Source organism: Pelodiscus sinensis, chromosome 1, assembly GCF_049634645.1.
Source record: "Pelodiscus sinensis isolate JC-2024 chromosome 1, ASM4963464v1, whole genome shotgun sequence".
NCBI classification, from domain to species: domain Eukaryota; kingdom Metazoa; phylum Chordata; order Testudines; family Trionychidae; genus Pelodiscus; species Pelodiscus sinensis.
Genome location: NC_134711.1, coordinates 200,312,658 through 200,331,914, shown reverse-complemented (window position 1 = coordinate 200,331,914; position 19,257 = coordinate 200,312,658). Strand labels below are relative to the sequence as shown.

At 36.7% G+C, this 19,257-nt stretch overlaps 1 protein-coding gene across 11 annotated transcripts in view; it reads right to left on the bottom strand.

The window, feature by feature from the left end:
• Positions 1 to 19,257, bottom strand: part of DMD (dystrophin) — a 2,108,520-nt gene that overhangs the window by 684,874 nt on the left and 1,404,389 nt on the right. For all 11 annotated transcript variants that reach the window (XM_075916549.1, XM_075916586.1, XM_075916651.1 and 8 more), the window contains one exon: positions 5,758 to 5,922. In XM_075916549.1, the coding sequence (XP_075772664.1) occupies positions 5,758 to 5,922 (165 nt within the window). The remainder of the gene's footprint in view (positions 1 to 5,757; positions 5,923 to 19,257) is intronic.

The window sequence follows — 19,257 nt, the reverse complement described above, 5'->3', positions numbered from 1 at the left end:
CACCTGTTTGAGGAAAATCTCTACTAAAGTGAATATAACTTACCTCTTACTACAGATAGATTTTAATCCTTAGTAAAGGCCTTACTCATTTATTAAATGGGAAATAAGTTTATGATTTAAACTAAGTCCTTTATATGTATATGGAAACCTCTGTTTAAATCAGTGTAGTTAACTTATGATCTAAGGGTCAATTGTGTTACTAAGACATGAGGCATTATACAACAGCAAAAATCTGAACACAGCTTATATTAGCCTTAAAAATGAAGGCCTCATTTTACTGATTTATCAAAGATTATATTCATTATTCCATAAACACTGATGGTAAAGTCTTTTCAGATTGGTTTAGGCATCTTACACTGATTTTCAGTGTGCAGGAAATTATGGCTATGCCAAGATATATTTAATTATATATAATTTTATTTGCAATGAATATTATGTTGACCATATAGAGAATAAATTAAATATAAATATTTACTTCATGCTTAGTAACTTGGTATTTGAGTGATTTATCATGAGAAGAATAAAATAGATCACTCTTCCCCAGTGCAAAGAAGGTATTATGTCTTCTACGTACCACCATTACTAGTGCAAGCGGGCATTGCAGGAGGGTTTGGGAAAGATTCTATTACAAAGTCAGATAGCACATGACTACATTGCTGTACTCGTTATCTCGTATATAGAAACAAAATTGTGGTATATAACATGCACATCACGTCTCTGTTTTGGATTCAGATTCATTGCAGCACTTGAGCACATGTTTAATCCTAAACATATGTTTTCCATAGATGGCAAAAGTACTACTAGTTTAAAGTTAAGCACATGCTTAAGTGCTTTGCTGAACTGAGGACTTAATGCAGCCCTTAAGCTATTACTGTATGGGATAGCCATTTAAAAACTTTAATCGTGCTCAATATTACAGAATCTATAAAATATTCTTTATATTTCGGTTGTGGCCAGCCAGTTGTGGGTTGCAAAATCTATTTACTCTGATCATCTTTCATATACCTAATCACAATGTATCACTATCATGTTTTCTACCTTCCATTATTTTTAGTTTTGTCCCCATGAAGACAATTTATCAAATTGTGGTGTTTAATAACAGATCCATTTTACTGTATTTAATACTGTGTCCTGCCTGGGATTCAGTACTAGACCAGCTTATTCAGGTCTCTTTCAGTCACTCGCTTCTATGTTTGCATAATTTTTTCCATATGTTTTAACAAAATAGTCAATTCCAAACCTTTCATTGTATCATGTTACATATACAAATACTATAATCTCTAAAATGCTACAGTTGTTTTCAATCCACTAGAATACAAAGGGCTATCTCAGGGCACTGAAGAAAGTGATAAAATAAGCAAAGCATAAATCTGTGTGCTTTCATAATATTTAAACACAATCCACTGACTTAAATGAGGATGCAAATAAAAGCCTATTATGTTTTATATGCCATGATCATCTTTGTCAATGACCTGTCCTATATTATCCACAATAAAAAGTAATAAAAAATGTTTGCCAACATTACTTATAAGATGAATTGTTTTATACACAACCAATTCAATTTTAATAAAAAACAAATGGCTTATGAGCCAGAGAATCTGAATTATAAAAAGAAATGAAAATTTAACAGTAAATACTGCTTTAGATGGTCCTCTATTTAGCACACAAAGGCTACCTCTACACTGTGGAGCTATTCTGGTCTACCAGAATTATTCCAAAATAGCTATTCCTCATCTTTTGAGCAAACCTGTTTTATTGAAATATAATGTGCTCACTATTCTAACATTCCTGTAAACCTCATTGCAAAAGGGATAAGGGATGTTTTGGAATAGTGCTTTATTTCAAAATTTGGTGCTGTGTAGACAGCACCTAATTTCGAAATAAGCTATTTTGAAATCAACTTGAAATAAACTATGTAATGCATAGCTCAAAGTGCATGGCTTATTTCGATATCTGAGTGCAATGCAGACACACCCAAATAGACCTGTAGGCCTGGTCTACACTACAGCAGGTGGTCAAATTAAGATATGCAACTCCAGTTACATTAATTATCTTAAAACATGTTTCTGTGCCATCCACACAGCAAAGGTTCCCATCAGCTTCCCGTACTCCTTCCAAAAGAAGCAGTACCAGATGCCAGCCAGAGTGGCTATCAACATTCAATTTATGGGTCTATACTAAACTCGCTAAATCAAATGCCAGAAGATTGACCTCTGGAGCGTCAATCCTCCAGTAAAGTATAGATGTGGCATGACAATCCTTTTGCAAACTGCTATACTTTAACCTACATATTCTTAATTATACATTAAAAGGCCACTTCATCGGGCATGAAGGAAAAAAATATTTAAATACAGTTATTTGGTCTTACTCATAGACTTTAAGGTCAGAAGGGACCATTTTGATCATCTAGTCTGACCCCCTGCACAATGCAGGCCACAGAATCTCACCCACCCACTGCTAGAATAATCCTCTCACCTATATCTCAGATATTGAAGTCCTTGAAACGATGGTTCAAAGACCCCAAGATGTAGAGAATCCTCCTGCTAGTGACCCGTGCCCCATGCTCTTGTGACAATGAGTGCATAAATCAACTGGTTAATAAAACATTTAAATTAAAGCAACAAAACACAACAAAGAGAGCGAAGCAATAATCTTCTGGTGTATGCTTCAGGCACACATTCAACAGTTGCCTTCTAATTCCCACATTGGTGTGGTTTAGTGCTGGACATGTATGGGTTTTTAATGTTACATTTTAAAAAAATCCCTTCAAACAATAAAGTTTGTTTTTAGGTTGGTGAGGATACCCTAAAACCTACCATTCTGAACAAGAATGGTTCACAATAGAAATATAAGAGAATTTAGTAGGGAAAATAGTACATCACCATTTCTTAGCTTATCTTCTATAGATATATTGTTAATGTTCTAGTTTTGTGAGGTCCCCTGAACAAACTGAAGTTTTAATCATCCAATACAACTAATAATTATGTCATTTACATTGTGACAGAAAAATATACACCTTTGATAAGGAGCTTACAATGTATAAGCCCAATACAGCACATGCACACAAGTAACTTTACTCAGATGAACAATGGAAAGGATTCTCACATGCATGTTTGAAGGAACAAACAAAAACAATCTGTGGCTTGGAATAACAGTGCAATTATATGAATGAGGGTGTAGCAAATAAGGGGGAATTTTTGTGCAATGCATTCTTGCGGTGCACAGAGGAACAATGGTTTCCCTTTGAAATGCTCTTCTGGTGATGCTCTAACAAGGGATTCCAAAAAAAAATTATTGCTTCCCTTAGAGCCTGGCCATAAGTGGCAAGGCTGTTCCTAGCAGAACATGTTGCTGATTTAAAGCTCTCAATCTAGATTGTACGTAATATTATGACCTGAAAGAAACCCCTTTTGTGGAACAGAAGTGTGTGTGAACACAACAAAAGGGAAGAGGCAGCTGTCATGGAGAGAAGAACTGTGTGTGAAGCAGAAATAGATTAGGTATAAATAACTAGACCAGGGAAGAAGCATATTGTTCTGTGGGAGAAAAATGGAGACACAGAAAGGGTTCTGAGGTGTCTTTGCACTTTTCATCCCTTTCCCTTCATTTATTTTTTATCGAATGTATTCAACATTATAGGATTTTTTTTTGTTTAAAAGTTTCATATGCAGAACTATTGTGACATCACAAGCCAATCAGAATGTGACTTTTCATAAACAGTAACAAAAGCAATACTCTATTATAATTCACAGAAATTTACCCTATTTCTGGTAGGATGCTTCTGGTCATTAATGGAGACCATGGATAAGAAAATCAGAAAGGACACAATATAAATATTAGGTATAAAAGCTGTTAAAATTACAGGAAATATATAGATTTTTTTTTTTTTTTGCAAAAGCACGAGTACTTCATTTATTCACTGCATTTATAAAATATTTTCAAATAAACTATTTTATATTTAAGAGACAGTACTGTAAAAATTATTATTGTAACTGGACACATTACAGGATTTGAGATCACCCATTTTATGCAAAGTGATTGTGAAAGATACAAATTGTTCTGATATTAGATCCCTTCTACAAAATAAAAAGAATTAAGCCAAATTAATAAAAGACCTCAACTCAACTAAATTATTTGGAATAAATACTATTTCACTTCATTCAAGGCAAAAAATAATTCTCTGTATTTTTAGAAAAAAAAATTTGAAATGTTATTTCATCAAACATTGTGTTTTGATACAAAACACAGTAATATCTAAATCTTTTATGTGACCATTATACAAAGAATGGGACAGATGAAATTCCATTGATTTCAACTGCTGACCAATGGTATTAAACCAATTTTCACTACCTGGAGATGTGTGCCAATATATTTCACTAATGCATACACATTCAGATGTCCTACAGGTAGAAACCATTTAGATGAAGCTCTGTCAAACTGTATGATCATAATGGATTTTTTAAATCTAATTTCTCTGAACAACATATAATGACATATCCATACTATACATACAGATATTTAGTTTTACAAATAAGTACACTTCAAGGGTCTGTATGACGATACTATTGTCATAGGGTATGTCTACACTACCCTCCTAGTTCGAACTAGGAGGGTAATGTAGGCATACCGCACTTGCAAATGAAGCCCGGGATTTGAATTTCCTGGGCTTCATTTGCATAAACTGGGTGCCGCCATTTTTAAATCCCCGCTCGTTCGAACCCCGTGGTTCGTGAAACATCCTTGTGGAATGAGGAGTAACGGTAGTTCAGACTAGGAAGCCTAGTCCGAACTACCTAGTTTGTGCCGCATGTAGCCGCGCGGCACGGGGTTCGAATGAGCAGGGATTTTAAAATGGCGGCACCCAGTTTATGCAAATGAAGCCCGGGAAATTCAAATCCCGGGCTTCATTTGCAAGTGCGGTATGCCTACATTACCCCGCTAGTTCGAACTAGCGGGGTAGTGTAGACATACCCATACAGAGTGGCACTTTATTCCATAAGTAGGCCTGATGATTTATGTGAGGTTATTTGAAGAGCTAAGTACATTTCAATGTAAATAAGGGTATCAAAAGATGGTCCCCAAAATACTGAGTTATATCTAACCACAGTACTTAAAGTACTCCTTGTATTCCACTGAAGACATTAGTACAGCACTCATATTAATCATTACATCTCTAGTAATAGTTTGCAGGATCTAGTACATAAATGATGTTTTATAACTACTTTCGTTTTTTCAATAGTACTAATGTTCAAGGTCCTTATTCTGGTATGAAAAAATTAGTAAAAATATTCTCAAAGATAAAGCTGCCAGAGCTCTACATTTATCCTTTTCCATGATTTGTTCTAAACCTGGCATCTGGTGGTAAAAGAATAAGTAAATAAATGTAAATATCGTAATACCCAAAAGTTTGAATACCAGAGTTCTAGGGCATTCTTCTCAACTTGTTGTGTAGGACTTTACTGTTAATGGGAACTGCATCCCTAATGTGCACATAATTTTACTGACAATTATCAGTATTATATTCAGATATTTTTTCTTTGTGTTTTTAAACAGAATGTATTTATTATGATTTTATTTTTTCTGAGTGGAGAATTATGGCAAACCAAACAGTCTGCACAAATTACACTACCACTATCACAAGAAATATATATATATATTATGAATAAGAGAGACGGATGCACAAAAAGTCCATGTTTTGTTGCAGAGCTGACTTTGTATCAGTGAGAAAATACAGACATTTAGAAAAGAAAGCATTACCTTAATATCAAAAGTTCCTTGTTGGCCCACTCGGTTGTAATATTCCAATTGTTCTTTAACAGGAGATACCCACAATATCAGCTGACTTAACTGTTGTTCAAACTGGGTGAAATTATTTAGCAGATGCTCAATTTCTTTTTCTTTCTCTGGTAGATCTTTGGATACCTTAAAATACCAGAAATGTGATTTGAGAGAGAAAAAATAAGCTACGTGTAGCAACATAATAGTACATTTTTTAAGTATTAAGAGACAATAAATCGTAAGTACACATTAAATAAATGTGCATATTGAAAGACTGTACTAAACAGTAGCATATATTTACCATAGCACTCCTCCTTGAAAACAACTAATGTCACATTTCTCATGTTTTCACTTATTCAGATGAACATTTACTGCTGTGTGCTACATAAAGGAAGACTTTTTTCTCAGGAGGAGAAAACTGCTATAGTATACAACGTTTTACTTGCAATATAACATTTTAATAATGAATACAGATGCACATAAAAAGAAATATTATAATGGGAACACACACACACACACACACACACACACACACACACACACACACACACACACACACAAAATTACTTGTGCCTCCTGCCTGAGTTTTACTTGTTCAGTTTTTAGGCAAAGCCTCAGGCAGATTCATATTTATTCCCAACCATTCTCCTATTCTCAGCAGCATCAGAAAGTAAGAGCACTAGATGGTACAGCATTAGTCTGCAGCATAGAAGTGCTTGAAATGTAGACAAGAGTAAGATGGAAATAAAAAAAGAAAATAAAAAAATATCATGAAGTTTTCTTCTTTCCGGTAACTTTTAAGCCAGTATGGTGCTCAAGTTCTATTAAAATATGGCGATTAATCATTAAACTTGGACAAAAAAAATGCATCTACTCTGCCGTTTAAGAAAAGCATTCTCCCCTGCGGCCATTGTTTTTAAGAGGCTTTTATTGGAATTCCTCTTTTAAAAGTAGCAAAATGAGGGAAGCATCTGATAACAACAACAATAAAAATGTAAATTCTAGTAACACTATATTAATGGAAGCACTATTATGCTATTGGCTGACTACAACAGTTTTACTGATGCGTATGACCTACTAAGCTCTCATCTCTGTTATTTACAGAACACAATAATCTAACTCCATTAGAGGCCAGAATACAATAAAGGTTTCTATGAAAAACACAGCTGAGATAAAAGTAAGAAAATATGAATCTCATGACATGGAACTTTTACTTTGTTTTTCCAAATAATATTCAATTTGAAAATATCAATTGGACTAAATCAAAGGAATAACACTTTTATATATAGTTTATTTTAGAATTTCAATAGGTTTTTGTTATTCATACTATTCCCCCAATAAGTTAAACAATTTTCACTATTACTATTTTTACTTCATAATCTAACACAGTGGTTCACAACCTGCAGCACAATCAGCACACAGCTTCATCCCAGGTAGATTACGGTTAGTATACCTATTCTTGCGGGAGTAGCTCACATAACACACAGAGAACTGCAGATAAGGCCCACATTGGTAAATAGACTGATAACCACTGCTCTAATATCTAATAAAACTGACCACTGAGTCAAATCCCTTTTTGTTTTCTCCTAAACTGGTTAAACATAATAAAATCACTTCCACTCATAATACAGTATATGCCCAGAGGTGAAGGAATACAATTAAATATGCATTAATTTCCCTTGCATTTTAATTCAATATCTATGCAGTCCTTGGCCTAATTTCACAGAAGATTGGCTTCATCTTTCTTACATCATTTGAATCTGAAATGTTAACTGGCAGTGTTTAGCAACAGTAACATAAACAAGTTCAACAAAGATATTATTTTTGAATGTAAACAGGTAATGAGAGACAGAGGTCCACTGTGTAAAACAGAGCCTACTCCTGAATGTTTGACACAATAATTTCATATCACCATTTAGCAGTGGTGTTAAGGAGAAAGAAGATATTATTTTATAATTTTCATTTTCAAAAAGAAGAGTATAATTTTCTTAGCCAATATAAGCTTCTGACCCCTCACATTCACCTCATTTAAAAACCTACAGATTCAGACATAAAATTACAAAAATGTCACAGCACACTATTAATGAAAAATTGTTTCCTCTCTCATGTTCTCCATATACTTATATAAAAAATAAATACATTTGAATATAAATACAGCCTCTCTGCGAGTTACGAACGATTTATGGACCAAACACTTTGCTGTAACTCGATCCGTTCGTAACTCGGATCCCATTGAGTTACACGTGACCGCGCTGTTCGTAAGCGCGTGTCGCGTTCATAACTTGGGGACCGCATTTACAACTACTTCATGGGAGCTTTGGTCGTAAGTGCGAATGGTCATAACTCAACCGTTCACAACTCGGGGAGCGACTGTATTGTACTTATATTTCAATGTATAGTTGACAGAGCAGCATGAACAAGTTGCATAAAATGTTAGTTTATACTGATTTCACTAGTGCTTTTCATGTAGCCTGTTGTAAAATTAGGAAAAAGTCTAGATGGTTTGATGTATCCTTTGGAAAACATCTGTGTATAGGGCTGCCAACTTTCTAGTTGCAGAAAACCAGGCACCCTTTGCCCTGAATCACCCCTTCTCCAATGTCCCACCCCATTCACTCCATTCCCCTTCCCTCTGTCCCATGTTGTCCTCCACTCTTGCATACTTGTTTTCCCCCACCCTCCCTCCCTCGGGCTGGGGCAAGGGGTTGCAGTGTGAGAGAGTAAGGACTCTAGCTGGCGGTGTGGGCTCTGGGGTGAGCCAGAGATGAGTGGTTTGCAGTGGAGGAGGGGGCTCCAGGACTACCACAAGGAGAGAGGACTATGTCCTCACAGAAGCACCTGGGCTGAGTGGTGGTGATGGGCTTCAGGGCTGAGGAAGCATGATAGGCATTCCTCCAATACCCTGGCAGATCTGGAGCCATGGCCAGCTGATCCTCATGCAGCAGGTCTAGGTCTAAGCTGCCCTGGTAGCTGTATGGGTGGGGCTGAGCCACTCAGCCATGGGAGGAGTCAGACTGCCCCAGCTAGATTTGGGCTGGGAGAGAGGAACCCCAGACATGGCAGGTTCAGGCTATCAATGGCTTCAGGTGGTCCCTCCCCCGGAATGGCAGGTTGGAGAAGAGGCCAGACTAGATTAGACCTTTGGATAGGGTGGCCCTCCCAAGGCTGTGGTAGGACTTTAGATGGGTTCCTGGAGCTCCTGCATGGCACTAAAAAGCCAACTGTGTGACTGCACAACTTACAGGGAACTCCAAGGTTAGGTTCCTGACAATCTCAGTTGCAGGCAGTATAAGTAAACCCCCCTCAGCCTCCTAGAACAGAGATTCAAGTTATAGAAATCAAGAATATTGGAGGGGAGGGGATGGCTACATGTTCTCTAGAGCCTGAACTTAACTCAGAAGGCATTCTCCTAAATTCTTGAAATTTCTTACCCCAGGTCCTTTTCTTACTGTTTTCAACCAAGTTGATTAAGATCCCCCAATCATTCCTCCCCACATACCCAACCAGGCTGTTGGTGGTTCATTCTCACAGGCTGAAGGAATAACTAACTGGTGGCTAAATTACATCTCAGATATAGTTTCAAAAGTTCACTTGATGTTTCTTGTATTCCTTGATGTTTTTGTATTTTCTTGCAGCCTCTCAAATAATTTATTTGCATTTTGTTCAGCATTTTGTTCAAAATGGGTATCTACTATGAGCCATGCAATACTCAATTTGCATATATCCAGAGAGACCACATCTCTGTCCCCTTCTTCCCTTCCTGCATGTGACAGGAATAAATGGATAAAATTTTGGTGACCTACTGACCTAGTGAACATAGTTTTAGCACTTTAATATGTAATTCCTTTACATATTTTCTATATAAACACATCTCAAAATGATTATGATAACGCGCATGACTCAGATTTTCTTTAAAGAATCCTAGAATACTAGAATCATAGGGCTGGAAGAGACCTCAGGAGATCATCAAGTACACCTCCGGCCCAAAGCAGGACCAACCCCAACTAAATCAACCCAGCCAAGGTTTTATCAAGCTGGGACTTAAAAACCTCTAGGAATGGAGATGCCATCACCTCCCTTGGTAACCCAATTCAGTACTTCACCACCCTCCTAGTAAAATAGTTTTTCCTAATATTCAATCTAGACCACCCCCTCGGGCATTTTGAGACCGTTGCGCCTTGTTCTGCCATCTGTCACTACTGAGAATAGCCTTTCCCTATTATTTTCTGAACCCTCCTTCAGGTAGGTAAAGGCTGCTATCAACTTTCCTCTCTCTCTTGTCTTCTGTAGACTAAACAAGTCTGAATCTCTCAGTCTCTCTTCATAGGTCATGTGCTCCAGACCCCTAATCATTTTGGTTGCTCTCCTCTGGACTTGCTCCAATGTGTCCACATCCTTTCTGTAATGGGGGGAGGGCAGAATTGGACACCAGAGGTGGCCTCACCAGTGCCAAATAAAGGGGAATAATCACATCTCTAGATCTGCTGGACATCACGCAGTTGATCACTACCCGTTGAGCCTGACAATCTAGTCAGCTTTTTATCTACCTTACAGTCCATTTATTCAATCCATACTTCCTTAACCTGCTGGAAAGACAACTGTGGGAGACCATATCAAAAGCTTTGCTTTTTTAGAAGAGGTTTGGAACTTATTCAATGCATTATTTTTGCCACAGCAAACTGACACTAACATTAAGATGGATTAAAAGATAACATTTCTTGATGGATCAGTATGTAGTTACTAGACCCAGGGAATTCTTGTAACTCCTATATACTGCCATGACCTCTTCCCGCTGATATCAAGAAGCCCTGGGATTGAACTCTGTTCATCACAAAGTTGAATCCTGAGCTAAATACTGTAGCATAGGAATGGGATTATCTTTTTAAGTAGAAAAAAATTGTAAAATGATGTATTTTGAAAAAAATGAAAAGGTGTATATGTAATCATGAAATATTTTAAGGAGTCTTCTACAGACATACAATTTCATGTCAACTACAGTAATTTACCATGCAAAGAAACAAAAAAGTAATTCTGAAAAGATAAGTTAACTTCTTAGATGACATCTTAAAAAACACCCAAGATTATTCTATCAATTCCTAAACCTAGGGCATGTGATTTATTATTCAACATAAAGAAACAAAGATAAGGACTCCAGTAACAGTAATCTTAAAAGTACCTGAGTAGCAAATTTTGATGAAACCCCTGTAAGATGCAAGAAAGGTGTTTTCTCACTGCTGAGAGGAGACTTAGGCTAGACTATTACAAAGTGAAAGCAATAGAAAAGGTTTGGAACCCATTCAATATATTTTTTCCCACAGCAAGCTGACACCAACAAGAATAAGTCTGATCAGCTGGATGAAATTAAAAGTACTTCTGCCAGCTGATTGAGTAATGGAGGCAAACAAGCTAACTAGTTTTGAGATAGAGTTTGATAAATTTATTAAGGGTGTTATGTGATGAGGTTTTCTGAGATAGCAGGGGACTTGATTCAATGATTAGGAGGTGTCTTCTAATCCTATGTCCAATATTAGTAGGCTGCTAAAATCCAACCGTATTACTCCCTGTGAATATGTATTAATATCCTGAAACTCTGGCTTGGCTGGCAGCAACTCAGTAGAACACAGAAAGGTACACCTTTGTCTGACTCCAAAGAAAAGTGGACCTGACAGAAAGATGGATTAAAGAAAGACTCTGATTTTAATATCAAAGAATCTTTGAAGTTTTGGCTGTGTGTGTCAAAATATTAATTGTAAAACACTGCATACTTCTGAAATCTGTTATTTTAATTGAAGAATTAAGTTAGACTCATTGGAACCTTAAGTAATGAAATAATTGAAAAGATTTAAGCTCTAAATTGGCAAACAGTATAGGATGCTAATTTTATATACACTGATCCAGGTTTTCACAAGATGTTCATTACTGTTGTAGTCTTAAAATACATACAATTTTTCAGTTATTTAATTTTACATCACTGAATAGTCACATTTTTAGTAGCTTCATTAACAATTTAAAAAGCCGCAAAGAAGTAATTAACAACTTGGGTATATTAAAATTGTCTGAAAAGTTTGAATAAAATAACAACAGCTCAAAGTTGGAATCTTTATACATATATTTTCATGTATTCCCTCCTTATAAAACCATAAGTAATTCCAAAGCCTGTTTCCAACTGCAGGTCTTAGATGATCTTTTTTCCCTTATGAGGAGCTTAACTGTCCCTACATCAGGTCCCTCTCCTTCCTTTTTCTTTTATGTATAACTACTCACACTATTGTGCACTGAAACTTTTAGCAATGATTTTTTTTCTTTTTTTGCTGATTGTTCAGCTCAATGACACTGGTCTGTACACTTCATACTGAGATGAAAGCAATGTGGAATGCAAAATCAGTGCCATAGTCAAAGGCAGACAAGGTAGTTACAAAGTAGAGCAGATATCACTGAAGTTGCAGTGTAGGTAGTTAGGCCGGAGTAATATTGGAAGTGAAAAACAAGTGAAAAAGTATAGCAGGTCTACAAGAAAACAGTTTAACCTAAGATTACTAATACTCTTTCTAATTGTATGGTTATTTCATGGAATTATTAAAGCACAGGGTATAGTTATGTGCATTAATTATGCATTTCCATATCAACATATTTGGCTTTCTTTTAGGTATGACCTTAATTCAGAATTTCCTGGGTTTGTAATGCCTAATGATCATTTTACTCTTAAAGTACTCATTTATACTTATTGAGCTTTTAGTGCACTTCAAATTTTGGTAATAAGAAGTTAGTTTTGGAATGATTCACCTGGCTCTCAAAAACCCTCCCCATCAGTTCATATTTTTTCCTTTATTTTCAAAGATAATTTATTAGTAGCCACAGCATGTCTTACTACAAATATGATTATGTTAGTAATATTACTGTACAAAGTTGTCAAAAGTTATTTACAAATATAAACAAAAGGGGACAAAACAGTTCCAATTAAATGTGGATTCACTGACGTGAGTTTTTACTGCACATTCTTTTATCTTAGTTTTGAACAGAGAGAAAAGAGGTTCTAACTAAAATGGTATCATGTGACATAATAGTATAGTGGCAAAGTCCACTCTTTCACAGAGAGGTTTGGCCATGGCAGGTGCTGATTTAATTAAAAAATAAAAGAATTATTTTTTAAAATTTTTGGATTACTTAAAACACAGTAGTTGCATCTTGCAACAAAATACTAATTTAATGCAATGGGGTGGGGCATTATCTGCCCATTCCCTCTCACATTGCAGGTATTTAAATAGGTTAGGTTGGAAGTTACAGAAAGCATACCACGGCCATGTCTACAATAGGAAACTATTTTGAAATTACTAAATTTGACACAGGAACTCCCAATTTAAAAAATTCAAACTAGCATGTCCTCACTATGGGAAAGCATCAAAATTAGTCCAAGGTAGGCTCTGTTAATGTGGATGCTCTACCTCAGACTTAGAGCTTCAGGAAGCACTCTGGGGAACTGGAGGAGGCCTCCTGGAGGCCAATAATTTTGAATTAACGGCACCAGAGCATCCACACCAACATAATTTGGAAATAAATATTTTGGAATTAGCATTACTCCTCATGAATAGCAGGAATTCAGTTAGAATTTCTGTGGCCTGTTATTTCAAAATAACGGGCTTAATAGTGTGGACGCGCCACTTATAAACTCAAATTTGGTGGCATTATTTCAGAATGAAGTCCTAGTGTAGACCAGAGACATATGTTCAATAAGTTGTGACATATCCTTGTTTGTCTAATCTCCAGGATTCAGCTGAGTCCTGAGTTCATTCATTCTCTCCACCTTCCACAAGGGGAGCAGCAAGGTGGATGGACCTCAATGTGAAAGTTTTAAGGTCTCTTTTTTTCCTTATGGATATCCTATTAATGACATGGGGGTCTCTTTTACCACTGGGAGCTGGTCCTTTACATTTTATCTGCAGTAAACTCTGGCCAAAACTTGTGGCAGATGAACTGTCCTGTATTTTTACTTCCTGAGATTGAAATTCCTGCATCCATTTCACCTAAGCATTTCAATGCTGCAAGGAAGCTGAAAAATCCTCTAGACCTCTACCAATTTGGCTCAATGAAAAAACAATCCTGAGCTATAAGGAGGAAGAGGGCCAGGCAGCAGTCATGATGAGATGTCACCCAGATGACCAGGAGTATTTTACTCTGACTTGGGGCATGAGAGCAAACTGAATTCTCAATTCCTTTTCCTCCCACCTGGCTGGTCAATGGGAGACAGAGAAATTTCTCCCACAACTCTAGGAACATTCTGATGTCTTCTTTGAGACAAGGGGGCTCAAATCGAATATCTCTAGGCACGAGCTCTCCTTGTGACAGACACAGCACATTACTGTAATAATTGTTGTACAAACTATACTTTGTGAGGTATCATTTGAAAACATTTGCTGGTCAATAGTGTCCTGATAACATATGTGTGGAAAAACTGTATGTGAAGTTGTATAATTTTTCTATATGATGCTGTTAGTATATGTTACAAACCACAGCTTCACCTAAGCAGAAGTTGGCAAACAGATCTTTTCTAAACAAATAAATGTATGCTCTAATTTGCATGTAAGCAGTAAACAGAGTCATCCTACAGGAAGGGGAGACAAAGGAAGTTCAAAGAGGTGAAAAAACCCAACAGGGAATATTTTTCTCTGTCTCCTGAATCTCAGCAAGAAATGTTTTCCAGGAGGGAGACAAAGGAGGGATAAATACCCCAGGCAGTACCATTTTTCTTTCCCCTGCCTATCACATTTACTGCATGTGAAGTGACAAAGGAAACTTTGCTGGATTCTGAGAAAAGGGATGCTAACCTAACAAGTTTGGTCAGCAAGCATCTGGTGGGAAAATTTTCTTGAATCTATTAGAGTTTGTTAAGTTTGGCACCAGTAGGCATGTGTCAGGGACAGGTGCTATATAATTACGGCTAGTAAGAGCCAAGGTCTGGCTGCTGTGAACACAGAGGAATAGCTGGGAGCAACTTGCACGCTAGAAGCTGTTTGTGAGCTTTCCAGGCTGGAGGCTACAAAAACAAAATATTGCAAAGGGCACCCAAGGTTATAGGGCTGGGGTAACATAGCAACTTACTGGTCAATTAGCTGTGTCATCCCTACTCTCTAACCTGGCATGCAAGGTATGTCATAATGGTACCAACATTGTCAGCTGTCTCCAGCTACACTGGAATATCTCTGCTCTCTGAAAACATTGGATTTGTCCCTCAGCCCCTCATAAGTGCACTTGAAAACTATTAGCATCTTTCACACCCCCGGGGGATTGCTTTACAGTGGTATGTCAAACTCCCCTCTCTTTTTTTTCCAGAAGTTAGATGTTCCTCTGCTTGTAAAAGCAAATTCTTCCTACCTCACCAAAATAGGGCGCTTTGCCATATGATACTTTGTCACATTTTCCACCATGATCTGATGGAAAATATCAGCAATATAGCACAGTATGACTTAATATAATCCCACACACCCAATATCTGAAACACCCACACAGACTCTTGTACCCTCCATGCAGAATTAGTATAGAGCAGTTCACTGGTTATGTTCATGCCTGTCCCCTGTTGACAGTTGGAAACAGCTCCCCACTGCTCATGGAAATATGTAACAAACAACATGAAGGTTCAACTGTGGTCTCATTGACATTGATGACAAAGTTCCAAATAAAACAAATGGGAGCAGGACTGATCCCCTGAATCAGAAACAAGTGTTCAATTGAACTTTGCTTCACTTGTAACTCTGTGGACATAGTAAACTATTCCTCTGAGATTTCATTTTCTGAGGTTGAACATTTAAGCATTTTGTCATTTTACATAGATGAATTAGAGAAATTCTGAGAAACTAGTTCTAGTAGAGTGAATAAGGCTCTACATTCCTCGTATGTTCAGTAGTTTTTCATGTCAAATACCCGTGCACCCTTCATATTCGTATGGCTGTTAGCACCACTTCTTATAAATCATTTGAGCTGAAATTTTCCATACTGGAAGTCTGCCATTATATTAGAATAGAATAGAATTTTCAGACAAAATGATTAAGCCTTTTTCAGAGTAAGAATAGAAAAATATGTTGCTGACACTCACTGAAATGAATAGGCATCAGGTTTAAAACAAACATAAGTAAGTATTTCTTCACACAATGCACAAGCAGCCTCTGGAACTTGTTGCCAGAGGATTATGTGAAAGCCAAAAGTGTTACTGGCTTTATAAACAGAATTAGCTAAATTCATAGAGGACAGGTCCATCAGTGACTAACAGCCAGGATGCTCAGGGACATAACACTATGCTCTGGGTGTCGCTAGACCATTGACAGCCAGATGCTGGCACTGGACAACAGGGGATAGAGCATTTGATAACTTGCCCTGTTCTAGTCATTTCCTCTGAAGCATTTGGCACTAGCCACAGGATACTGGTATAGACGGTCTACTGGTCAGCTCCAATATGGCCATTCCTGAGTTTTTATTTTCTTAAGCTAATCAGTGATATGCTAAACTTTCCCTCAATTAAAAAAACACAATCAACAAATGAACAAAATAACTTTTTCTGTGTCTGGTAAGACACAAAAAATGGATTTTGTCAAATGGAATTGTGTACATGTTACCAAGGACAGAATTCGGACCTCAGATACAGTGAGTTCAATTTAAAATAATAAATAGTATGCACAGTACTTAATAATAAAATGCATATACTGATGTCAATACTGCCAGCTTTGACAATAGCTGATATAGGATTTAGTATTTTGTCTATTAAAAATACCAGACATGTTTATATTCCTTCTGTGTTCATTTATATATGTCTATCAAACCCAGGACTTGTTTAAATTTTGTTCATTTTGTTATTGCTTCAGGATAATTCCTCCTGTGCCTTCTGGCATCTTTCTACTGAACTAGTATAAATAGCCCCAGGAGAATTTCTCTTGCATATACCCCTAATCCTTGGTCTCACATACTTCTTGAACACAGTAGGATGCAGGGCTGCTACTAGCAAACCAGACTCTTGCACCAGATATGAACTAGCTGCCGAGTTTCTTTCATAGACACATACTAGAGATATCCCCCATAAAATCCTTTAAAGAACTTCCAGGAATAGTGTAGCTACACACAAAAAAGCAGTAAATGTTGTGAACATCTATAAGTCTCATTAATCCTCAATTGCTGGTACAACTTTTTGGAGCTATGGTTAATGTGTGTCTGACGGAATGTTTTTTTTCCTTTCTCCCACTGAAAATTAAAGCAATAAAAAAAGGTTGGCTACTCAGAATCTTGACCGTCACACTGAAATATTTCACACATATAAAATGGTTACATTTCAAAACATATTTATGTGTACAGTTTATTAACTATAAAAAGATAACATTTTGTTTTTGTTTAATGGATATGGACAATTCTGTTAAATATCTACTCGGAATGATATAAAAGGGTCTCCTTTTTAAGGCAAGTTACTATACAGAAATTTTTACAAACAAGAAGTCCCTTTCTTTAGCTATCTGAATAACTCTTTGTAGGCTAACCATTATGTCTCAATATTACTGAAGAACATGTAACTGTATCCTTAAATGATGCAATTCTGGCAAACTTGATGGAGCACAAATTTGAATAAAAACATTGTAATATTCTTGCTAGGTATTATTAGTCCAAAAAATTGTTGAACTTCAGCAAGCATATGAAATTTATAGAGACATTATAGATGAAACAACATAATACAGCACATTAGTTTTATTTTACTGTTTAAACATTGAGGCACAGATGGGAGTTTGAATGTCATGCGACAGTTAATTTTCTGAGATATTTGGCTGCACAATAGGCAGTATCTAATTCTCAAAGATACACATAATATGTAATAAATACAATAATATACTATGGTTGTCACTTCAGAAGATAAGCATAGGAAATATTTTCTTGTTACAGGGGATGGATTTAACCATGAAATAATCTGATATATAGAATCTTTACAATAACACTAGCACATTCTGTGGGTGTTGACAGTCAATGCTTGTAAACAGATATACATAGCAGAAACTAGGAGCACTTTCCCTTTTGTCCCCTTCCTCCCACTTTAGCTAAGTGATGCTTGCAGGGAAAAAGATAGATGAGAGTGAGACAGGAGGAGATGTTTCCATCAGTTGCTCTGCAGCCAGCCTGTAACAGGACTGGAATCAAACCAAGCTTTGTGAAACAGGAGTTAACGTTTTCTGTCCCTAGCCCAAAATGGAGAAATTGTTCCTTACTTATGCTCCTACTTTGAGAAGAATGTATTCCTGTTTTTCAGGCCATTTTGACAATCCCAACAGGTCCTGGCATTTTACTTTAATACACCAGGTAGAATGTATTTTTATAAATTAACCACTGCATTTCTTTTTTCCTGTATGAGTATTGAACAGCCTGTCTTGGGAAGAGATATTTACAGGAAACTAAACATTTCATTTTTCCTTTCAGAATTAGATCAACTGCAAATTATTAACATACTTTTTTTTTTTTTGCTATAAATATCATTCTTACTTTTAGGACTATTCTTTGGCAAGTAATCCATAAAAGAAACTATCTTTTCCAGTATCAGAGGGGTAACCATGTTAGTCTGAATCTGCAAAGGCAGCAAGGAGTCCTGTGGCATCTTACAGACTAACTGAAGTGTTGGAGCATAAGCTTTCGTGGGCAAGCTTTGGGTCTTTGCCCATGAAAGCTTATGCTCCAACACTTCGGTTAGTCTATAAGGTGACACGGGACTCCTCGCCACTATCTTTTCCAGTTTCCTCATGGAGTTTTCAGGTAGAAAGTTATATCCTTCCTTGAACTGGAAACAAGACTATTACTGGAGACCAATACAAATTTATTCATGCTAGGGGCCTATTATTTCCACCTGGCCACACATGCATTGATGATTCTTGAGCACCTTTAGTCAGATGAATCAGGGCAATAGAAATAATAGTATACGGAGGACACAGGAAAAGACATACTGCTACTCCCTATTAATCATGTACTAATTAACTGGTGGGAGGCAGCAGCACACACAATTCATGCTAATAAAAAAGCTGAGGTTAATTTTGTCAGTTTTAACTAAATGTTATGTACATTTCCTGTGATAATTCTAGTACCCGACCCTGCACCACTAAAATCAATGAAAGCTTTGCCAGTGGCCTCAGAGGGTATAACATCAAGCACTTAGTATTCATGAAGTAAGGGAAAAACAGACACATAAAACCAGGCAAAGTGACTTCACAGATCTTAAGGTCAGAAGGGATAACTAGATTACCCAGACAAGACCACCTGTAATATCACAGAACATTAAAGTTCTCTCAGTGACCCCTACGTGGAACGTTATAAAATATGTTTGACTAAAGCATACATTTGTGTTCAACGAAACCATTTCTTCCAGAAAGTAGTTAATCATCTTCATTGTTAAAAATGTGTGCCTTACATCTAATTTGAATTCATCTGGTTTCAGCTTCCACGTATTGGGTGTTGCCATGCCATTTTCTG